General features: G+C 35.2%; 1 protein-coding gene across 3 annotated transcripts in view; it reads left to right on the top strand.

Moving 5' to 3' along the window:
- The window catches only part of PHKB (phosphorylase kinase regulatory subunit beta), a 240,072-nt gene extending 215,164 nt beyond the window's left edge, over positions 1-24,908 (top strand). For all 3 annotated transcript variants that reach the window (XM_080828157.1, XM_080828156.1, XM_080828158.1), the window contains exons 27-31: positions 10,700-10,834; positions 17,904-18,033; positions 20,972-21,079; positions 23,044-23,184; positions 23,829-24,908. In XM_080828157.1, coding sequence (XP_080684283.1) covers positions 10,700-10,834; positions 17,904-18,033; positions 20,972-21,079; positions 23,044-23,184; positions 23,829-23,966 — 652 coding nt within the window. In that variant the 3' untranslated portion in view covers positions 23,967-24,908. The remainder of the gene's footprint in view (positions 1-10,699; positions 10,835-17,903; positions 18,034-20,971; positions 21,080-23,043; positions 23,185-23,828) is intronic.
- The last annotated feature ends 844 nt before the right edge of the window (positions 24,909-25,752 follow it).

The raw sequence follows: 25,752 nt of genomic DNA, 5'->3' as shown, positions 1-25,752 counted from the left end.
CTAGTGAACTTGAATCTTCTTAATCAAGATTTTTGTGAGGAAGCGTGGTGAGGCAGGCTGACCCAGCTCTGGCATTCAGCAGAACTGAGTGGAAGTCCTGGTTGCCACTTACCAATTTAGTGACCTGGGATCAACGATTGAGCCTCTCCAGCCTCACTTTCATACCAGGCTCATTGTTTTATGTGAGATGGAATGAGAGAATATGTTTTAAAAACCTACCACAACCAAATTCTTTTTATCACATACATGATTATCTCCTAATTGTCAGAATCAAACAATACTAAAGCATATAGAGTAATCTAATATATGGCCAATTTTGGGGTGGGGGTGTTCCTCTAGGGTTTAAAAAGAATTTAGAGTTTGTCAGGCACAAATATATGTGAATGTGTGAGTATGAATAAGTGTATAGCTTGCTGGTAATATAATTAGATTATTAGTATCTTTACTATTTCTGTTCTGCTTGATTCTCAATTTTTGGTCAAAAAAATCTTAAAAATTGCTCATTTTAATTATGGATTTATCTCCTCTTTGCATTTTTTTTCAGTTTTATTCTGTATATTTAAAATTTTTTTGTCCATATTACTTTATAATTTTAACAATATATCTTCCTTTGTGCCATTTATTTTCTACTTGAATTCTTTAAAAAAATTTTTTTAATTTCAAATATCTACAAAATTATAGAGACTAATACAATAAAGCCTCTGTGCTCATACTTTCACTCAGCTTCAACAATATCATCATATGACCAATCTTATTTCACTCATAGCTCCCAATTAATCATCCCACCCAAACCCCATCCAAGTTTAAAGCAAATCCATCATTTCATCTCATCTGTAAATACTTGAGTGTGTATCTCTAAGAGATAAGGACTTTCTAAAAATATAACCATGATACCATTACGATGCATAAAATATAAAATTATTTTCTGTCTGATATTATTCTCATGCCTGCTTTCTTCTTCTGTCATTATTAGCTTAATATATGTCTTCTCTTTACCTTTAATGTTCTTTTTTAATTTAGTATAGATATATCTATTATATTCAGCAACTATGCTGTATTTATTTTTAATTCAATCTGACATTATCTTTTCATAGAAATATGTATTTCATATTTGTGCCATTTCTTTTCTATTTTGACTTATTAATTCCTATCATTTTGTTTTCTGTTTACTGTACTTTCTTTTTATTTTTTCCTTACTTCTTTGTGTTACATTGATTTCCCTTTCATTTCTTAGTTTTAATTTTGCACATGAGTATGAAGTACTTTATAAAAAACGATTGTACAGTTTTTCCTTCAAAAATTACATATAAAAAAACTAGGTGCTTATTTGGCAGTATCTGCATACCTCATGTTTCAACAATTCTCATTCTAGGAATTTAGACATATTTTATAGCAGACTTCATTTCAGTAGTGTTTGAAATAGTGAAACCTTGGGAACAGCCTAGATATCCATCAGTAGGAAATAGTTTAAATTATTATAGCCAGAGAGTAAAATGCTGTTCAGCCATTATAAGTAACAAGAGAAAGTCTTTACTGACATTTATAAATGTCCAAGATAAATTAAGTGAAAAAATAACTAAGTTGCAAATGTATTATTCTGTTTTTTAATAAAAGAGCAATAATAATACTATACATTATGTGTATAATGCATATATGGGGAAATCTCTGAAAAATAAACATAAAATTGGTGTCCATTATTTTCTCTAGGAGATTTCTACTTTTAAGTTATGTTTTTCAGTTTTATTTAAAGTTTTTTCATTTGAGGTAATTATTTTTAAACTGTCGGCCTGATTTCAATTATAGCTTATTTCAGGTGAATTTCCCAATCCTTATCTCACCTTTCTTTTGATCAAGAAATGAATTCACTCAGCATAGAACTTGACCTTAATTTTTATCCCTTAAAATTGTTCCTTTCAAAGATTTAGAGGTGTTCCAACTCAGTTATAAGAACTTGGAATCATACCCTGATTTGTTCAGTCTATTTGCTCTAATATTTTTAACTCCAACCTCTTGACTACATATAAGGATAAAGAAATTGGTCTTTCATGTAAGTTGTCTCTAAATGAAAGGAAATGTGATTCTCTGTATCCATACCAGGTATTAAAAGTACTCTTTGTCCCGGGCTCAGGCATTTCTCTGAATCTGACTGAGAAGCAAAGGTTATAACTTCCAAAGCACATTCTTTATAATGAATGTTCTATACAAGAGAGCCTCTTTGAGTGATAGTCATCCTTGCAGAGGTTCAAGCAAAGCCTGAGAGTAAAAGTTAACAGTTTCCCAGGATTTTACTTCCAATACTGTGTTTTTCAGCCTGTTAGTAGTTTTTCCTTTACTGCTTATTCAGCATTTTAGGCTAATTTATGTTCTTCTAAAAACCCATTGGAATTTTCTTTTTTGAAATCAAATCTGACCTGAAATTTCTCTTCACGGAAATGAAATATGTTTAATTTATTCTAAAAATAGTTTTCTTCCCATTTTTGTATCTGCTACTCTGTATGTTCAGTGCCTTCCATGAGAAATAATATACTCTTTTTTCCTTAAACTGTGCCACCCAAAATAAAAATGTCAGGACAGCAGCATGTGACTTAGTATTTAACGATAGCAGAAAACCTCCTAATGAAGATTTGCCATGCAACTTTAATTATTCATTGTCCTGAAACTCATCCTGGAATTAATCAGGGCATTATATTTCCACTGTGTGTATTAACAATGTCCCTGCCCGATTCATTAATGTGTATTTCCCTCTCACGTGGGACTCACAGGTTTAGCTCTAAATACTGGTACATTTTCAGTTGGAGAGAAGTCTATTTTTTCTTAATAAGGTATAATTTATTTGAGAAATTTACTTCTGCTAAGGATAGGGACTGCATCTTATCTTCCTGTCTGTGTCAGGGTCTAGCTCACAAGAGATGCTCAATAAAATTTGACAGATTATTTAATATATAGGTTATAAGCAGGTTCAGATAGCTTGCTTGAGCCAGTGGGGGGAATCTAGGAAACACAAAAGATAGCATGTTTCTGTGGTCATTAGATAAAGAAATAAAGGACTCTTACTTTTTTAAAAAATTACTTCCTTTGTTTTTTTTTCTATTTTTTAATTTAAATTAAACTACCTAACATATAGTGTATTATTAGTTTCAGAGGTAGAGTTTAGTGCTTCATCAGTTGTACATAACACCCAGCGCTCATTACATCACGCGCACTCCTTAATGTCCATCAACCAGTTACCGCATTCTACCGCCACCCCCCAACAGCAACCCTCCATTTGTTTCCAATGATTAAGGACTCTTTACTTTTGATAAATGTACTTAATTTGTACAAGCCATGTACTTCAGGAAATTACCAAGTTAAACAGGGTCTTGTTTATATGAAAATCCACTTATACATGTAGAAGGTAGAAGGATATAGCACTTTTCTCCCTTCTTTTGTTAATGGAGTGGCATAGTTAATCACATCAGTATGGTTCAAGTTGCCTTATCATGGTACCTCCCTAAATAGCATTCCTAATAAGGATTTAAGGGCGTATGCATATGAATAAAGTGGTTATTGTACTCAGAAGTTCACTATGATAAACTATTTCCTCCTCTTCTTCCAACATAACAAATATTATTTATTGATTGCCTATTATATACCATGCAATATGCTAAAATACTTCATATATATTATCTGATTTAATTGATTCAACAACTTTGAGGTAGGCTCTAGTACCTCCATTTTTAAATCAACAAACTGAGATTCAGAAAGCTTAGATGACCTTAGTCAAACCAGTTTTGTCAAAGTGGGATTCATACCCAGATCTGCCTAACTACAAAATTTTTGTTCTTTGATCCTAAGTACTAATGTTTTCACTTATATAAACTGTTGCTGTTTTCTCAGGGAAACAGACATTGCTGTTTTCCTAAAACCTTATGATCTTTATGGTCTCTTCTACATGATTTCAACTTATGATCCATTTTGTATTCAAGTATTCATGTAGCAACTGTGATGTACATTGGCCCCAGATAGTTTTCGTCTTTTGTTTATCACTCCTCTAATCTGGCATCAGTACTGTTTAACATACAGTGCAGGGCACACCAAGAAGCCTGAATAGTTAGAAGTTAACATAAGAAATGAGATTTTGCCCCTTTATTCATCACAAGACTAAACCAATGGAGATGATGTGGAACTGATTCTAAATTAGTTCCTCGTACACTGCAAGAAATGTATAAAATACTGTAAAAGTTTAGCAAAATAACTCTCCCAAGATCATAAGACCACAAACCAGGATTTGAACCTAGAGTGAATGTCTCCAGTGTTCATGTTTCCCCAGCCCCTATTCCAGCTCATTCATCTATAAAATAGGGAAGCTATCCTTGCTTGGGTTTCCTCATTGGATTGTGCAGATTCTGGATAAGGAATGTGAAGATGTTTTGTAAAACTTCAACAGTATTGCCATGACATTCAGTAATTTGAGGTCCTCTATCATGTGGCTTTTGGAGTACAGGTATATCTAGGGATATCTTTTACGTGCCAGAAATCCCAAGAAGGAGGAACCTCTCCCATCCAACACCCATTCTCTCTCTCTCTCCCTTTCCTTCCTCTGCTCTTTCCCTCTCTCTCTCTCTCTCTCTCTTCCAGTCCTAGGCTTGCAAAGACTCTCTGCTCCCATAAGATACGTTCACCATAGAGGTATCCCTTTCTGCCATGGTTGTTTCTCCTTGAGAACCCAATGCAGTGATCCCCAAGCATTTCATTACAAAAACCTTAACTCAGAATCCCTTTTGGATATACTTTGTTGCCTTGTGACTTGGTCTCATGCCACCATCACTTGATCATCCCTCATGAAATACTTGGTAGACCCTATACCTGTGCCCATAGTGCTCTTCAGCCACATTAACAGAAAAGTTTTGGAACTTTGTTTCTATTCTAGGGGTATCAGACAACTTTAGAGAAGTACTATTATCGTGTCTATGGGGCTTGTGATAGTGTTCTTCTGAAAAGGAAAAAGATATTTCTGTATCTTTTTAATATGTTTTTATTATACTTTATCCTTAAATCAATTTTACTCAAACCTCAGCTCCCTAAGTCAATGGCTTCCTTGCATGTTAATTTACTGCCGGCCGCAGAAACATACTTATTTGTTTCTTTACAACAATTTACCTTAAGTTAGTCCCTAGAAGGTTTTAGTTTGTTTAATGATGAGCAAATTATTCATTCATGGGGTCCTTGAATGTCAAATTTCTTTTAAACTGTTAAACTTGTTGCTCCTCTAAGTCACCTCTTTCTGTATTAGATTCCAGCATGATTTTTAAAAAGGGGAATGTTATGGAAAATACAGTTGTTTTTTTTTTTTACTTCCTTAAAGGTTAAAGCATTTCAGACTCATTCATATCTAACTTTTTACTATTGTTTCTCTTGTTGATTATGAATAAGGAGATTGATAGTTCAGTCAGCTTTTAACACCATCTTCTGCCTGAAATGCCAACATTCACTAGGCTGCATGCCCATAAGAAATAGGAACATTTATTTTAGTCATGGTACATTTATCCAGAATTCCTCTGCACTACGTGTACTTTTATCTCTCTGTTTTAACCTTTCTCGGTGAGGTTTTGGGGCTTTTAAAATTTATTTATTTACATCACCCACTGCCTCATTGCTTTAAATCAATGCTACCATGTTTCTTTTCTCTTTTTTCCAAGGTTAATTCTGCCAGTGCAGTTTTCAACATTACTGCTATCAGGTACTCCTGTGAACAAAATTAACCTGCTCACAGGAATGGTATTCTAGTCTGATAATGATTTGATTTGCTGTCTCATTATTGATTTGTGCTTCAGCTTTCATGTTGAAATAGATCAAGTTCCTGACAGGCCCATTACTGTAAAGACCTCCAATCAACTGCTTTCTGCTCTAGGTCTGTCAGTCAGGCTTTAGTGGGAGATAACCCCTGAGGATATATGTTATCAAGCCTTTTTCATCTCCGCTTTTCATACTGCCAGGACATCCTCTGTAAGCAATTATGCTTCAAACATGTCTTGTGTTCTGATGCCCATAACTGGGTCTGTGGATCACACATATGATGCCTAGAGAAGGCCATTGATGTCATAGCTACTAGACTGTAACATTGCTTATGCAGTAAAGGAAAGAGGAGATAATTAGAGGTCTGAGTTCATTAGCATGGCTTGATACTCATTCAGAGGTCTCTGTTTTTGATATTTTATATTTATATGAAGTGAGGAAGTCAGATGATGGAACTCTCCTACCTCTGTTCTGATGATTTCAGGGGTAGAGTTAATGAGTCATTGTTCTCCAGTTACCAGACAGGAAGCTCAGTTTGCCTTATCAAATTATCACCCTCTCTGTATTAATATCAATCAAGTGCCTTCCTGCGCAATTTTCCCATCTCCTCTTATATGGCTTAGTAAATGCTTGCAGAGAGTTATACATTCACTTGTTTAACAGCCAACTTGGCAGACACTTCTTAGTATCTTCAAATTGGCTCAAAATGATTATTTTTAAAGTTGTGTCTTGCTATGAATCAGAGGCATGTTTTCAGAAAATGTCAGCTGTCCTCATTTACCAGTGATGTCAGATTTCCATGTACTTTGTAGTATATTTCACTCCTTGATTGGGGCATGTTAGAAAGAAAAATACCAATATATACACAATATGTTTACTAACCTCACAACAAGAGAGTTTTTAGAAGGATAATGTTATCCCTAGGACTATATAGGGATACTGTCTACCTTTTCATACTTCTCCAGTAGTGCTGAAGAATTCATTGTCCTCAAGTCAAATCTTGGCACACATGAAGGTTGTTCTGGTCAGTTGTGTGTATATGCCACTCTCTCATTTGCTTATTGGCAAGGAGAGCATGTCCTTGGTTCTTTAGACAGACTGAATCTATACGGATGTGGTCCAACAATAACCTTCATTCTTTTGACCTTCCACATTTGCTTGCTTGCTTTTTCTTTCCCTATTTTGCATTAACTGCTTCTACATTGTAATGTCAAATCAGATTTGATGACTTTGTCAGCGGGAATGAGGGTAAGAAGTGAGATGTTCTCATGCAAAGGAATTAATGCCCTTTTATATTAGTAGTTCTAAAAATGGATTAAATGTCTTTGAATTTTTTAACTGTGTTTCTCACTTGGTAATTTACATTCTCTGTCTCTGACTGTTGTATAGTAGTTTATGTCTAAGACTTTTGCTGTTGTTTAGTTCTTTGAAGAATTTCAAGCTAAATAGAATAGTTTGGCCAATATTTTTGAATGAATAAATGTATCTTAATAATTTGGCTGATAAGTTATATTAATTTGTGCTAGAGTGAATGAAAAACAGTCACCTTCTTTCTTTGGTGACTATTGAGTATAATGTTTTCTATAATTTGGCTCACAGAACTGCTGAGATTTTGTGAACAGAAGGAAAAAACTCTAGGGGAAATTTTTAGATCTCCAACTATCTTTGTTTATGGTACTAAAGATTTGAAAAGGTAAATATGATAAATAATGTTGAGTTTTAATAATTCAAGTTTTAGAGGACTTTAGAAGGTTAGTGCTTTAAAAATTTTAAAGTTATTTATTTTAGAAGGGGACACGTCCTGAACTTAAGTGGATATGGCCCTTGCTTAAGTAACTCCAAGACTTCAGTGTAAAAATTGTATTACCTTTCTCCAATCTGAATATCAGAGGTCAAATAAAAGGAGTTTGCTAACATTTTTCATGACTCTATAATTTCAAAAGCTTTTTAACATACATTGTCTTATTTATTCCTCAAAATAATTCCACAAAATGAGCTGAACGAGTAATATTCCCATTAGAAAAATAATTTGCCAGTGGGACACAGTTGGTGAGTGACAGAATTGATATTTAAGCCTATCTTTATTATTTTTGCTTTTCATCATAAATAGACTAAATGTTTAATAATATAATAATTTGGTAAATCCCCACATGTCCATAATTTAAGTGGTTATAGGCAATTGTTAGCAATTTACATTTGCCTTGCTGCTGCTGCTGCTGCTTTTCTTTTTTTTTTTTTTTTTTTTTGGCTGTAGATTATAAAGCAAATTCCAGACATTTTTGCTTTTACTCCTCAATATTTAAGTAAGTATATATATCTTAAAAAGGACATTTTCTCAATAATCACAATACCATTATCATATCTAACAAAATTAGCAATAATTCCTTAATATCACCTAATACCCAGTTCCTATACACATTTTTGTGGTTGTCCTCAAAATAACTTAAAAAAAAAATTGGGATCCCAAACAAGGCCCACACATGGCATTTGTTGTTATGTCTCTTCAGTCACTTTTAATCTAGAATAGGACCCCTTAACCCAGACTTTTCTTTTCATACCATTGACTTGTTGAGACCAAAAGGCAGGTCTTCAGATTTTTAATTTGATGTTCTTTCTTTTACAAAGTTGCCTCAAATGTAAATGTGAAATATTAAAGAAAGAAAATAATAGAAGACTATTATAACCTGTAAAATTACAAAGTTTTTTATTTAAAGAAAGGTCCATGGAACAGTTTATTATAACTGAAATGTCATTTTAACAGGTAATTTCATAAGCAACTTTAACATCACAGCATCCAAAGTAACTATATTCTTGTGGCTTTTAAGCTGATATAACATTTTGACTAAATACAGTTCATAGTAATGAGGATGAAGATAACATAGTTTTAGTCCAGCTTTTCTTTTCAACCTATTAGAGAAATAAAAATGGTAAATCTTAATTCAGTCACATGTTCTGTTGTTTTGTTTATTTTTTTGTTTGCAAATGCTTTGTCATCTTTATTGTTCTTACCAGTGAGCTGCTATTAAATATTTATTATGCACTATCAACAGAAATAGTAGTAAGAATATATATTTTAAATTATTATGTTCTGTCCTTATAAATCTCTCATGCATCTCAGTTAAATTCCTATCTTCCAGAAATGACAACAACAAAGAATACGTGAGAGGATAGGAAAAAGAACTGAGAGTTGCCTCAGCAGATGGCAGTAAGATTAGAGCAGTCAAAGAATAGGGGCATTTGCCTTGTGGCCTGTGGGCTGGCCCAGCAGGCTGGGACACATATGCCAGGCTGATATCACCTGGGCTCAACTGGGAATGCTTCACAGTTTTCTTATTCTTTTCCTCTGAGAGACATTAAAGGTATCCCGCGAGGCTGCATCAGTGTTGTTTGGCAAAGCAGCCTTGACAGAAAGGACTTTAATCTTTTGATTATTTCCACCCAACTTTTTCATCCTCTGTACCTGCAGTAGCCTTGTGGGCTGTCTTTCAAAGTGTATCAGGACAAAGATAATGACATATTTGAGTGCAGTCACTTAGGCACTTTAAATCTTCACTGCTGTAACTAGACGTTTCTTCCAGGGGTTTGGCTACACAGCTTCCCTTTGGGAGACAAAGTAGCATGGGTGAATGAAGGCACATTCTTTCTAGTTGCTGAGCTGCACTGTCTCTGTTTGTTATTCAGTGTTCACCGAAGGATTTAAGGATAAAGCTTGGAAATCTGCTGTGTAAAACTAATTCCCTAGCTTTTCCTAATGGTGTGTAGAGTTCTGGTCCCCTAAGGCACAGTATTATTTCCATGGTTTTCTTTGGTTTGCATAACTGGTTTATCTGAGTTCTTTCCTCAGAATACAGTAAATGAAAGAAATGAGACAAAAGTATAAAAATACTTATTGAAAACTTCTTAAATCAAAAAGTGAAATAATTTACATATAAAATAATTAAATATTTTACCTTGGATAATACAAGGCACAGAAGTAGTACTCCAGTTGCCTAAGTAATGACATTAAAGCTTCTTCTGCAATAAAAGTAATTATTTTATGAATAGCGTTTATCTATTAAAGAATAGATTCTTTAAGAATAGGTACATGAACAACATTTAAATATCTGTAAAGGAGGGATGGCTAGGTGGCTCAGTTGTTAAGGGTGTGCCTTCGGCTCAGATCACCATCCCAGGGTCCTGGGCTGGAGTCCTGCATTGGACTCCCTGCTCAGCGGGGAGTCTGCTTCACCCTCTCCCTCTGCCTGCTGCTCCCTCTGCTTGTGCTCACTCTCTCTCTTGCTCTCTGTCAAATAAATACATAAATAAATAAAATCTTTAAAAAATATATCTGTAAAGGAGATTCTTCTGAAATCTATTGGTTAAAGTACATTCTCTAATATACTCATATGATTGAGTTATAACTAACTGTGTCCTTGTATCTCAAAAGATGATACTCCTCTGTTCCCTCCAATCACAAGGGAATGACTACAGAGTAGAAGAAATAGGTGTAAGTGCTTACCCTTCCTAGGAAAGGAACATTTATGTAATAGCATATCTCAGCCCATTTCCAATTCCAATGAATTGTTTCTATCCTGCTTGTTTTTTGCATATATCTAGTATTATGAAAATAATAGTGTAGCAGCTATTATATACTGTATACTTTTGTACCAAATTGGTAGAATCTCATTTAAGAAGAACCTAAGTCCTTACATGTTTTCATGTTCCCTACATAACTGCACGTGCAAGAGCAGGGGTCTTTTTAAAGAATCTGATCATGTCATATAATCTTGCTGGAAGTAATTATATCAACGGTTCAGAAAATTCAGATGGCTTTTTCTTTATTCACCTTTCAATGGGTCAGTGCTGTTAAGGGTATTGCTGTAAGAAGCACAAGGTGATTTTATTTCAAGAGTTATTGATTCATGCTTTTCCTGTTTTGTTTTAGGTGGATCATCCATGCTATGGAGTATGAATTACAGATCCGTGGTGGAGACAAGCCAGCCAGAGACTTGTATCAGCTGTCACCTAGTGAAGTTAAACAACTTCTGTTGGATATTCTCCAGCCTCAACAGAATGGAGGGTAATGAAGACCTGTTGTTACCTCTAGGACACTCTGGATTTATAGTAACATTATACTTTGATATATATATATGAAATTAATAAGACGGTAATAAATAAAATGCAGCAGAGTATCAGAGGTCACCCTATGAGGTAGATAGTGTATACAAAGATACTAACCAAAATGTCTATCTTCACTTGTGATTCTATGCTGATTTTAATTTTTTACTCTTTTCAGGTATAGTTTATCAGTGTTTCTTAATTTTTATTATTTTGTATAGAATGTAAAATTTCATTCTGTGTTAATCAATTCCCTTTCTGAATCTTTGTAGCACTTACCATCTCCTCCCAACATTTTGGGATAAAGATATGAGTTTGGTAATGTTATTTGAGTAAGTTACCTGTGACTGTCTCCCTAAGTAAACTATAAAGTTATTCAGAGCTAAACCATTTCATAGACATAACTTGTGCTAAGCTTAGGATAAGAGCAAAACAAATACTTCTCAAATGCATCAAATTGAAGAATATTTTATTATAGAAAGAGATTTAATATAATTATTTAGGCAAGCATTTATTAGCACTATTTGTGTGCGTGATATTTTCTAAGGTGGTATTTATATCCTTAGAAAGGAAGTCTTTAACAAAAGTAGATCTGAGCAAATGGGAAGATATCTTTGTTCTTAAAGAGGAACACACAACATTATAAAGATACCAGTTATAAACCCTACACCTAAAGGAGCTGGAAAAAGAATAGCAAATAAATCCTAAACCCATCAGGAGAGGAGAAATAATAAAGATCAGAGCAGAAATCAATGAAATAGAAACCAAAAGAACAGAAGAACAGATCAACAAAACTAGGAGCTGGTTCTTTGAAAGAATTAGTAAGATTGATAAACCCCTGGCAAGACTTATTGAAAACAAAAGAGAAAGGACCCAAATTAATAAAGTCATGAATGAAAGAGGAGAGATCACAACCAACACCGAGGAAATGCAAACAATTATAAGAACACATTATGAGCAACTATATGCCAGCAAATTAGGCAATCTGGAAGAAATGAATGCATTACAGAGATGTATAAACTACCAAAACTGAACTAGGAAGAAATAGAAAACCTGAACAGACCCAAAACCAGTAAGGAAATTGAAGCAGTCATCAAAAATCTCCCAACAAACAAGAGCTCAGGGCCCGATGGCTTCTCAGGGGAATTCTACCAAACATTTAAAGAAGAATTAATACCTACCCGTTCTCCTGAAACTGTTCCAAAGAATAGAAATGGAAGGAAAACATCCAAACTCATTTTATGAGGCCAGCATTACCTTGATCCCAAAACCAGACAAAGACCCCAACTACAAGGAGAATTACAGACCAATATTCTTGATGAACACAGATAAAAAAATTCTCGTCAAAATACTAGCCAATAGGACCCATACATTAAAAGGATTATTCACCACGACCAAGTGGTATTTGTTCCTGGGCTGCAAGGTTGGTTCAACATCTGCAAATCAATCAATGTGATACAATACATTAGTAAAAGAGAGAACAAGAACCATATGATACTCTCAATAGATGCTGAAAAAGCATTTGAAAAAGTACAGCATCCTTTCTTGATCAAAACTCTTCAAAGTATAGGGATAGAGGATACATACCTCAATATCATCAAAGCCATCTATGAAAAACCCACAGTGAATATCATTCTCACTGGGGAAAAACAGAGAGTTTTCCCCCTAAGGTCAGGAACACAGCAGGGATGTCCACTATCACCACTCCTATTCAACATAGGACAGAAATTAAAGGCATCTGAATTGGAAAAGAAGAAGTCAAGCTCTCACTCTTTGCAGATGATATGATACTTTACGTGGAAAACCCAAAAGACTCTGCTCCAAAAATGCTAGAGCTCATATAGGAATTCAGTAAAGTGTCAGGATATAAAGTGCACAGATATCAGTTGCATTTTATACACCAACAGCATGACAGAAGAAAGAGTAATTAAAGAGTCGATCCCATTTACAATTGCACCCAAAACCATAAGATACCTAGGAATAAACCTAACCAAAGAGGCTAAGAATCTGTACTCAGAAAACTATAAAGTACTCATAAAAGAAATTGAGGAAGATACAAAGGAATGGAAAAACGTTCTATGCTCATGGATTGGAAGAACAAATATTGTGAAAATGTCTATGCTACCTAAAGCAATCTACACATTTAATGCAATCTCTATCAAAATACCAAGAATTTTTTTCAAAGAAATGGAACAAATAATCCTAAAATTTATTTGGAACCAGAAAAGACCCCAAATAGCTAGAGGAATGTTGAAAAAGAAAGCCAAAGTTCGTGGCATTACAATTCCAGACTTCAAGCTCTATTACAAAGCTGTAATCATCAAATATGGCACAAAAACAGACACACAGAGCAATGGAAAAGAATAGAGAGACCAGAAATAGACCCTCAACTCTATGGTCAATTAATCTTCGACAAAGCAGGAAAGAGGGGCGCCTGGGTGGCTCAGTGGGTTAAAGCCTCTGCCTTAGGCTCCGGTCATGATCCCAGGGTCCTGGGATCGAGCCCCGCATCGGGCTCTCTGCTCAGTGGGGAGCCTGCTTCCTCCCCTCTCTCTGCCGGCCTCTCTGCCTACTCTCTCTCTGTCAAATAAATAAAATCTTTAAAAAAAAAAAAAAACAGGAAAGAATGTCCAATGGAAAAAAGACAGTCTCTTCAACAAATGGTGTTGGGAAAATTGGACAGCCCCATGCAGAAGAATGAACTGGAGTACTTCCTTACACCACACACAAAAGTAGACTCAAAATGGATGAAAGACCTCAATGTGAGACAGGAATCCGTCCACATCCTTGAGGAGAACACAGGCAGCAACCTCTTTGACCTCAGTCGCAGCAAGTTCTTCCTAGAAACATCACCAAAAGCAAGGGAAGCAAAGGCAAAAAAAGAACTATTGGGACTTCATCAAGATTAAAAAAAAAAAAAAAAAAAAAAAAAAAGCTTTTGCACAGCAAAGAAAACAGTCAACAAAACCGAAAGACAACTGACAAAAAATATCTAAAGATATTTGCAAATGATGTATGAGATAAAGGGCTAGTATCCAGAATCTAAAAAGAATTTGTTTAACACCCAAAGAATAAATAATCCAGACATGAAATAGGCAGAAGACATGAACAGACATTTCTGCAAAGAAGACATCCAAAAGGCCAACAGACACATGAAAAAGTGCTCAACATTCCTTGGCATCAGGGAAATACAAATCAAAACCACAATGAGATACGACCTCACAACAGTCAGAATGGCTAAAATTAACAAGTCAGGATATGACAGATGTTGGCGAGATGCGGAGAAAGGGGAATGCTCTTACACAGTGGGAATGCAAGCTGGTACAGCCCCTCTGAAAAGCTGTATGGACGTTCCTCAAAAAGTTGAAAATAGTGCTACCCTATGACTCAGCAATTGCACTACTGGGTATTTACCCTGAAGATACAAATGCAGTGATCCAAAGGGGCACATACACCACAATGTTTATAGCAGCAATGTCTACAACAGCCAAGCTATGGAAAGAGCCTAGATGTCCATCAACAGATGAATGGATGAAGAATATGTGATGCACACACACACTGGAATAATATGCAGCCATCAAAAAATGAAATCTTGCCCTTTGCAACAATGTGGATAGAATTAGAGGGTGTTATACTAAGTGAAGTAAGTCCATCAGAGAAAGACAATTATCATATGATCTCACTGATATGAGGAATTTTAACCCACTGAGCCACCCAGGCTCCCCTGATATGAGGAATTTTAAAAGCAAGACAGAGTGTCATAGGGGAAGGGAGGGAAAAATGAAATAAGACAAAAGCAGAGAATGAGACAAACCATAAAAGACCCTTAATCTCAGTAACAACCTGAGGGTTGCTGGAGGGGAGGGGAAGGGAGGGTTGGGGTGGCTGGTTGATGGACATTGGGGAGGGTATGTACTATGGTGAGTGCCATGAATTGTGTAAGACCAATGAATCACAGGCCCATATCCCTGAAACAAATAATACATTATATGTTAATTTAAAAAATGGTATCAGTTATAAATGTAATACAGTACCAAAAAAATTTCAACAAGCTGTTTATGGAGTTAGATAAGTTAATACTAAACTTCATATGGAGAAGCAAACATGCAAGAATAACCAGAACAACATAAAAGAAGGACTTGCCCTAACAGACAGTGTATTATAGAGCCTCTATGATAAAAAGTGTGGTGCGGGCACATGAACACATACATAGGCCAGCTGAACAGAATGGAAAGTCCAGAAATAGACCTTCAACCCATATGGAAAGTTAATGTGTGATAGAGGTGACATCTCATGTCACTGGGTTAAGGGTGAAGATTATTTATAAATAGTGGTGGGACAACTGGATAGCCATTTAGGTAAAGATAAAGTCAAATCCATACTTTATACTGTACATAAGAATAAACTCCACAAATAGATTTGCTATCTAAATGTAAAAAATGAAACCACACCAGCGGTAAAAGAAGACATACCACTTTAACCTCAGTATGACAAAGGCTTTCTAACTAGGGCTCAACTCTAGGGGTATTAAAAAATTAATAAGACTATATAAAAATTTAAAACATCATTTTGCATGGCAGAAAATAGATAATCTCAGAAGACAGCTGAGAAACTGGAACAAAACATAGCCTATAAAGGGCTACTATCCAAGAATTCTTAAAAACTCAGAGACAAAGAACCAAAAACCCAAGAGAAAAATGGGGAAAAATATGACTAATCTATTCATTTAAAACATAAAAAAACAGACCTTAGATTGAAAAGATGCTTAAACTAACTCATAATTAGAGAAATGTAAATTAAAACATGTTGGGATACCATTTCTCATCTATCAGACAGACTGGCAGAAGTTAGACAGTATGACAAACATTTGCTGGGGCTGTAGGGAAACAGACACTATTAATTCCAATTAACAAGTGTAGATGGAATGATTGAAAAGGAAAGTCACCATTAGAGAAATACAGTAGTAACAATTGTTGCAGGCAAGAACCATCATGGATGCTAAATTTAGTGGATGGAAATATGATGAGAAATGAAAAATTTGCTTAATTCAAAAGTATTTCACTCAAGATACTTTTTAATTGCAAAAGGAAAAATAGTCACTTTATAGTGAGAGAACCCAGTAGACTCCACCTTAATCAAATGATCAAGGTTAGCATCCCAGGAATAAGACACATCAGTATCATGTACTCCCTAATATGATATACCAAAAAGCACAATCACTTCTGGGTATTCTTGCCAAAAATGCATAATCTAAGTCTAATTATGAGAAAACATAAGATAAACCCAAACTGAGGTACATTCCGCAAAATAACTCACATTTCCAAAATGTTAAATTCATGGGAGATGAAAGAAAATTGAGGAACTGTCACAGATTGGAAGAGCCTACCTAAGGAGTCTTGGAAACCAGATGCAGTGTGGGGTCCTGGATTGGACCCACAACCAAAACAAGGACATTAGTGGTAAAATGACATAATGTGAATAAGGTCCATAACTAATAATATTGTGTCAGCATTCACTTCCTGGTTTCGAGTATTTTTATGTAAGATAACAGAAGTAGGAGAAGCTAAGTATATAGGAGCTTTGTGAATTACTGTTTTGACTTCTAAGTCTAAAATTTTTTAAAATAAAAAGCCAAAAAATAAAGAGAGGTCCTCAAAAATAATACATCTCCATTGTGAGTTTTCATGTATTTCTACTTTCTTTGTTGTTCTAAGCAAACTTTTCCCTTTTATAATACTAACCATGACTTTATAGAACTCTGAAAACATCTTTTTTTTCTTATTGCCAAACAAAGGGAATAGGAAAAAAATCAAATGCAGAGTACTGGGTATTCAGTTTTACACCCTCATTATCCAAAGTAAAACATCACCGAGAAACCCCTACCCCTTTGGCCTTCTTCTCTTTGGTGTAGCACTGAACCCAGCCACACAAGACTGGGTCTACCAAAAATGACAACAACAACAACAAAACCAAAACAAACAAAACCAACAACAATAATCAAAAAACCAAAAACCAAACCAAACAAAACAAAACAAAAAATTAAAACCCGGCATCCAAAAAGGATACCTCATTCATTTATGCAGTTTTAAAACTTAATTGGTCCTCTTTTATCAGAACAAAAATGTCTTTTTCATTATACTGTCTCCTGCATAGCTATTTTCCTACCTAGAAATATTGTTGGTCACATGCTTACCTTGTGGTTGATGGCATATTTCATTCAGTACTTGTTTCAATATCAAGTATAAAAAATACATACTTGTTCCTATCTATAGCTTTTGGAAGAATGTACTGCTATGTCGTTCGTGTATTCTTTTCAAATTATGCAAATTCTGCATCTTTAGCAGTTTGTGAAAGAGTATTATATCTTTAAGATGTAATACTTAATCCATGAAAATAAAAGATCTAGAATTTTGACTTCTCACTGTGGTATGATTATTATAACATGTAAGATCATGTCGATGATTTTTCAGCACTAGTACTTTGGCCATATTTAAATAGAAAAATAAATCGAAGGTTTTAGGTATAAGGTTTAAAACAAGGTCATTTCATTAGGTACATAATACTTTTTTGAGCCTTCATTACTTACCAAATTTTTATTAAGCATCTTTCTGGAAGAGTGTATAGGAGTGATCAAACCTTACAATATCCATGCTTTCATGAAGCTTATATTTTATTGTATGTAAGGACCACATTAAATTATTTTGAAATTGGCTGCTTCTGTGTTTTTAAATGGAGCTTCTTCGCATATTAGGAAGTCCTTTGATCACATAGTGAGCAACCTTATGACTTACTAGAGAATATTGTTTTGCCTATTAAATTTTTAAAATCTTGGGGATTTTCTCCTTTTCTGAAAGCTCTGTTTTCACTATGAAATATTTAGCAACCCCTGTAACACATGGTAGGTATGCATCATTGATGGATTTTGGTTTTTGTTGCTCACCCTATTGAAATAATTAATCTGTATTGAAAGTTCTGCTCTCTATGAGAACAACCTTGCTTTTCAGCTCTGAGGCATTTTCTTTGGTCTACAGATGTTGGCTGAACAGGCGTCAGATTGATGGGTCTTTGAATAGAACTCCTGCTGGGTTCTATGACCGAGTATGGCAGATCCTGGAGCGCACGCCCGATGGTATCATTGTAGCTGGGAAGCATTTGCCACAGGTATAGCCCCACTGTATTTGTGTCATTTAAGGGTACCTAAGGGAGTAGGGAATTCTTTCCCCCTCTGCATTACCAATAATCTTTCTCCTTATTCCATTTTCTAAGAGTATTTAAAGGAAGAGTATCAAGATACCTGAAGGGAAGAACTACTAAAAAATAAGATACCTAATCAATTGGGCTAGAAATTTTTTCCCCCAGTCTGAATTACTTTAATTTTTTAATTTTAGTGCCCCTCTATACAAAAGTCTTGCTTTTTCCATTTCCATTAAGCAAAATGGATATTTTGCTTTTAAGCAAAAGTTGTATTTAATAAAAAACTAATGATGTACTGTATGGTGACTAACATAATGAAAAATTTAAAAATATTTTTTGTATTATTATATTTCATATGTTTCAGGGAAGCTCTGTGTTTAAAAGAACTGTATGTCTAAACCTTTTGCCAAGCAGCTGTCCTTCTTTTGTTTATTTATTAGTGAAAGTTAGGCTTTCTTATGTTGACATAACTATGAATGCTGGTGTTCCTTTACCACCAAGTGATAGTGAGCCAGTGCTGGAGAACCTCACAAAGAATAAAACACATTCAAAAGACAGAACCAAATCAGACCAAAAAAGCAAAGTGACTTAGTAATGCTGTGGAAAGGGAAATGACTGAATTTTGGTGAATGTAAAAATTGTAATAACTTTTTAGATCATAGAAAATCACTTAATTTACTCAAGATATAAACTTAGCTTTGATCCAAATGAATTAGGGCTCCCTCCTTCAGATGGCTTCCCAAGTTATATAAACTGGCTTGCTTCTTTGATTTAGTTATTTTATTTAATACTGACATCTAACTCATTCTGCTTATACACAAACAAGAATACCAGGCCTTTTGGAAATGGAATACTGTATTTATTTTTTGTGTTGAAATGTCAACCAAATTACTTTTGATGAAGTTACTTATTTGAATATAGTATTTTTAAATACACATACCCACACCTATTTTGTTTATGTATACACAGTATTTCTGGAAGGACCCACAAGACACTGGTAGCATTCTTTTCCTTGCCTTGGGGAAGAGAACTGTGGTTTGAGGGCATAGGGTGGGCTTTTCACTTAAAACCTTTTTTAGCCATTCAGATTTGAACTAGGTAAATCTATTACTTATTTTTCAAAATGAATAAGAACTGTTAAAATTTTTCTTTATACTAGTCACAAACTGTTGAGTGGTTGTATTTGGTTATGCATATAGGGGCTCTGTCCCTCTCCCACATGCTCTGTGACCCTCGTATGAGGCAGCACTATCTCCTGTGAGCATAGAAGAGGCCTCCATTATTCCTGCTCTGCTTATGCTAGGCCTCATGTCTGCACACAGTGGACTATGGCAACCTTTTGTTAGCTTCTTCCCCAGGCTCTGCTAATAGCTACCAGATTTTCATTTAATTGTGTGATTGCCTAGGCCACTTACATTTTGTATCCTCTCTTTGCTAACAAAAATAACAACATGCATGTTAAGTATTTTTACATGCCAGGCACTTTTCTAAGTGCTCCTTTAATCCTCACAAAATGTTCTCTTGAGGTGTGTACTTTATTATTCCCACTTGACAGATGGGGAAACTGAGGCATAGCTAAGTGGTTTTCCCAAGGTCATACATCTAGGAAGTAGTTGACCCTGAGTGTCACACATATCCCCTCCCCTATCCCTGGTAATTTGACTTCACCTTTTGTCTTAACTTCTCTGCTATGTTGCCTATCCCCATGTTCTTCCATAGAGTGGGAAGTAGAGCAAGCTTGATGTCCCTTCTCTAGGGTTGTCATAGTTGCACAATAGCCAGGTTGACTTTTCAAATGAGATCTCTTAAAAGGAAAGTGATATGAAACCATGACTGGGTTTTTCTTTCTTTCTGTAGCCCTACTAATCCCATTGCTAGACATCTAAAGAATTATAATTACTGTGTTTAGCAACTGGGCTCACTTTCCCCAAACTAGGTACTGCCTGTAAACATTAATAATATGTTAGATTGTACTGAATATAGAATACAATAGCTAGACCATATCAAATTATAGAGGTTGAACAAGTTTGCTGTCATTTGATTTCCAGGGGACATTCCTGCTGGGTCCCATTAAGAACAGTAAGTAGATACACATTGTTCTAAGGCTATGATTAAGTTCACTGTAAGTCATCATTGAGGTGGAAGCAAATAAATATGACTCATCATTTCTGCATCTCTGGTAATAAGTCTGGTGACTCCATCTGCTTTCCACCATTCAAATCTAAGATTTAGAGTCTTCTCTTCAATCCTTTGAGGGTTAGCCATCATGCCCAGATTTGGATTTGCATTTGAATTTGAGTTTATTTGCTGCTTTCATTTGGTTTGTGAAAATGTTTGTGAAAAGACTATGCAGTACTCTTGTCTTAAATGAAGTAGAAAAGGTAGAGTAAATTATTTTAGTTTTGCTTTTTTTCCTGTGTTTTCTTGCCATTTCTACATGCAATGTTGTTTTTTTGCTTATTTGTATGCATTTTTATGCTGCCAGCTCAGAAAGGACCTGCCACAGAAATGATGTAAATTCAATATCAAGTGACTTACGTGCTAAAGTCTGACAGCAAGCACAACTTCTTGTGTTAATTCTGAAAGCAATGTGTACTCTATTTGTTGTCTCAATTTTTCGCTGTTCCTTTTGTGTGTTGAAGTGGGTTTCCAATATAGTCTCTTTCCCTTAACATTTGTATAGTGAAGATAACTACTAAAACCAGGAGGTTTAATATATCACAATAGTCAGCTGGTTGGCTTCAGTAGTTTGACATATATAAAATCCAGTCATATAGCTGAAAATGCTCCCTAAGGTTTTATAAAACCTGAAAAAGGTTATTGATTAGAAAATGAAATTCCTCTATTAAGTGGGAACCACAGTATAACAATGCAGCATGTTAATATTGTTTTTTTTTTTTTTCAGCAACCAACCCTGTCAGATATGACCATGTATGAGATGAATTTCTCTCTCCTTGTTGAAGACATGTTGGGAAATATTGACCAGCCAAAGTACAGACAGATTGTTGTGGAGGTTTGTATCTAGAAATGCAGATTGCTTAAAAAGTGCTGTCTGTTCTCTGAATGCTAACATAAAGGACATTGCTCAAGAGAGACCAGGAATTCCACTCTTTACCTAACCTGGATCTCCTCTAGTTGAGTCTTAGACAATATAGCCATCCTTGACCCAAACCAAGGTACATAAATAATTCAAACATCTTAAATCCTTCAGTGTGGAAAGACTGCCCAGCTTTTTCAGTCACCCCTCAATGGCAAGCGTATTAACATGCATTAACCTAAAAAACAGAGGAAGTAGCTTTTTCCTGTTTGCTTTCATTTTTTTCTATTTATAGAAATAACACATGACTATTGTAGAAAGTTTTAATAGTTTAGAAAATTATAGAAAAGAAAATGGAAAAATTTCTCCATACCCACTAGCAATAGATCATCAGTGTTGATATTTTGAGGGACATCATTCCAAACACCTCTCTGAACCTCTAGAGAAGACATGTAATTTTGTGCTGTATCATTTTATATAAAGTTAAATGCTTAAATATACACACACATGCCTGGTGTATACACGTGCTCTTTTGCCATTTTAAAACATTATGCCAAATATGGAGAGAATCCCCATGATGAATGGATTTAACATGTAGTACATCTTCACTTTGTCTCTTTCCTTGGGGATGACTCCATCAGACTGTGCTTCTTGTGGGTGGGTAATATGTTTGGGTGAGGCAGAAGCTCTCAGTAAGTGCTGGCTCTGGCACCTGAAATCCAGTCAGAGTTGAGTGAGATTCAGTCGTACCTCAGCTGTGCCAGGATTTAGAGACAATATCAGCCAGTTGCATAGCATGCGGGAATGAGGCAGCCTGGGGTCAGGAAGAGATGGGATTATTGGAAGGGTGAATGCCTTTCTTAGCTGTTAGCCATTCAGTGTCTAGTGCCCAGCATTTAGGACCTACAATGGACATGGAGGTCCTTCTTGTTGACCAAGTGAGGGTCCCCTTGCAGAAGAAATTTTTCTTTAGAACTAGAGCAAAACTTCAATTCTCCTGGCTAAAGCTATCTCCCAGGTCTCCCAACGTTGTGACACCTGGATTTTTTCTGAAAGTGTTTCCTTTGTTTTTTTCACGTTCTGTTTTGGGAGCATTTAGAGAGAGTACAGTCAGGAAGATTCCCAAACTGGGAATTATGAAGTCTTTTTTTCTGTTTCATGTACAAAGAAGGAGTCATAATTATCGTCAGTAAGTCTTTACCAAGCATTGTATACTCAGACACAATCTTTGTGTCTAGCAGTTTGTCATCTAAAGTGGAAGTTACTACTTAGGTCCAATGTATGAGATAGCCAAACAATAGGATGATGCATTAAACTAAGATATGCAGACCAAGTAGTACTCAGACCATAAAGAGATCAGAGTTAGGTGTATTTTTTAAAACATAACCATTACCTGAGAAACACTATAATGTCACAGAATTATACTCATTTTGGAGTCCTGGGCTCCAAGTCATTTGATCATGAGCCTATATCCGGAGTCTCCACTGAACTCACCTGCCTTCTTTAGCTTTGTTGCCTACCACCTCTTGTAGGGCAGCCTGTGCTCCACTGGACACTGGTTTTGGTGTCTTGCCAACAAGGATTAATGCCCAAAGGCCAGAAAGTTCAGACACCTTGGGCAAATAGAGCACAATGTACTGTTGACAGGACTGGGAAACCATTTTTCTTATTTCACTTAAGTGACCTAAAAACATTTCTGCACAGCTACAAAGATATACACAATGAAAAAAATGTGCAGTTTCCAAACAGAACTTGTGCTACTAATTTGCAAGATTAGAAAGTTTCCATTCACAATGATCATAGTCAATTGTCAATCATTGTATAGAACACACTGTGGAATTCAAGGGTCATCCATCAATCTGAGTAAAGAATGAAAACATGTCCAGACTGTGTTGCTTTTATGGTTCATATAATTGGCTTTCAACGTCTGTCTCTTCTAGTTACTAATGGTTGTATCCATTGTACTGGAAAGAAACCCTGAGCTAGAATTTCAAGACAAAGTAGATCTAGACAAACTAGTAAAAGAAGCATTTCATGAATTTCAAAAAGATGAGAGTCGACTAAAGGAAGTTGAAAAACAAGTAAGTAGAGAAAAAAGCTTTTTTTTTTATTGTCTCAACTCTTCAAAATATCCCTAATCTCTTACCGTTTAACTTACAAAACAGATTTATAGAGTGCAAAATGGAGTACTTGCGGGGCAGGGAGAAGTCTGACTTACTTGAGAAATTAGTGGTGCTTTTTAGTTAATTACTAGTCAGTTCAGCTATGAAGCTCTGACTAAAAAGAAAACTTGGGAAGATATAAATTTCCTTTATATAGTTAGCAGTTAAAATGTGTTTTACCAGAGAGGAGCCGTAGATTCCAGAAGGCTATAAAATTAAATTCTGGGGAGGATGGGAATATGTAACAGGCTACACTGGTGCTGTGTATACTATCTAATATAGTCCCTTCCAGGCTCTCTGTTTAATATTTTATGCTCATCTGTAAAAAGGTTCCCTAAGTAAATAAAAATTATCAGCAAAGAGGAGAATACTAAAAATGTCTGTCTCTGTTTTATATGCTGAGAAGATGCCTTAGGAAAATGAAAGAAAACCTCAAGAAGGTTCTATTTTCCATGAGGAAATCTTTCTGCGAATTTATTTTTCCCCCTAGGCTGACACTGATTTTACCTGTCAACTCTTTACAAACAAAAATCAAACGACTCGCTTACTGTTTTCCTTTGTAGGATGACATGACTTCCTTTTATAACACTCCCCCACTGGGAAAAAGAGGAACATGCAGCTATTTAACAAAGGTTGTGATGAATTTGCTGCTAGAAGGAGAAGTCAAACCAAGCAATGATGACCCATGTCTGGTTAGCTAGTGAGGAAGGTGTGAGAGGCTCAATTGAGACACATTTTCTAACGGTGTGTTAAGTTTTGTGTTGAAGCTTAGTTCAGGCTGCCATTAATGTATGGACTGATTTTGTTGCTGAGGTGGTTGGCATACCCTTGGCAGTTACTGGACCTCTTGCATGCCATAGTCAATCTAATGGTAAGAAATGCTTTAACTAGGTGGAAAAAATTTCTCATGATTATTATGCCAACTATAATAATCTTTACTGAACGATAGAAATGGCTAATGAATTAAAAGTTCACCATTGCATGTTTTATGATCAAATAACTCATCGAAATGAATCTTTGTTCTTTGAAATAAATTCCCAACTTACTGCCATTAAAATGAATTTGCCAGCTAGAAATGCATACAGGAAATGAAAAGATAGAGAAAGAATGGTGAACTTAACTTAGTGGCATTGTCATACTAGAAAAAAATATTAAAATCATAAAAACAAATCTGCCAGCTAATGTTTTGATTTTCAGATACTGTGTTGTTGGTAATATTTTAGTATACAGAGCTGTTGTACAATTTTTACCTTGTAAACATGACTGTAGTTTTGTATTTGTGCTGACCTTAGGGGTTGGGCTAAATAAAATATAGTGTAATCTATACCTGATCAAACATTTTCTTTGAGCTCTTACTAAAAATATCGCATGTGTAAGATTGTTCAGAAGTATGGATTGTTAACCTAGTTTGTACTAATAAAAACAAAATTGAAAATCGTTACATTTTTTTTTCCTGAATTAATGACTATATCTGGACACACTTTTTATTCTCCTGTTCACAATATTAAGTTTATTACTCCTGAATATTTTCAGCTTAATTGATCTGGAGATAGAGTGGAAGAAAATCTATGGTATCTACCATTACACATATTTTGCTACCAAATTTACTTAAGCAGACTTTAATAAAAAATAGAAAATGGATTAAATGTTTAGGTTTTAAGAATCCTTACTTAGTGTTACAGTACAACCCATTAGTTTGAGCCGTGGACCAAAGGAGAGTCATTTTTCTGACCAGTCTTATTATGGAGTATCACCATAATATGGAGATATCCACTTATTATGGAGTTTCACCTAAGAAGTCAAACTTGTTACATAAAGGAGGCAGCCCATTCCATAGTCTTGAAGGGATATAAGAAACATAGGACAAGTGGCTTTAGTAACAAGTCAAATTGATATCAAATACATGGTTGTGTGAGCGCATGGAAAAATCTGCAGAGTGAAGCACATTTCTCATAACTTTGAGGTGTACTGCCTGGATCTTACATAAGAAATCATATATGCACTGGTTGGCAAAAAGGGGAAGAATGAGGTAAAAATCTGACCTTATAGAACATCTTAAGGAGAGGGATATGACAAAGAAGACAATTACTTGATAAATTAAGAGAGTTTATGAAAACATGGTAATGAACCTAGTTTCCAAAAACAAGCATTAAAAAAAGTTAAACTTGAAGCCCATGGAGAATTGAAGACTGATGCTTCATAGCTGGAGAAACTGGAAATAGAGAGAAAAAAAGCCCTTGGAATATTTAATATTTGCTGAAATCTAGAGGAAAGTAAACTGTGTTGTATTTTTAAGAATTTTTAAAAAGTCTGATAAGCTAGGCAAAATTGCCAGAAACCTGTCACTACCTTTATTGAAATCAAACATCAAATGCAAATATATTTCCTATGTGAGTTTTAGTTTGCTGCTTAAATGCTGCATATGCAGGATTCTGGTTTTCCCATGCTGCTGAGGCATTCAGGATCTGTGACATACGTACCAACTTT

Source organism: Martes martes (genome assembly GCF_963455335.1).
Source record: "Martes martes genome assembly, chromosome: 17".
In the NCBI taxonomy this organism is placed as follows: domain Eukaryota; kingdom Metazoa; phylum Chordata; class Mammalia; order Carnivora; family Mustelidae; genus Martes; species Martes martes.
The sequence above is the reverse complement of the archived record's forward strand: the minus strand, read 5'-3'. Positions and strand labels throughout refer to the sequence as shown.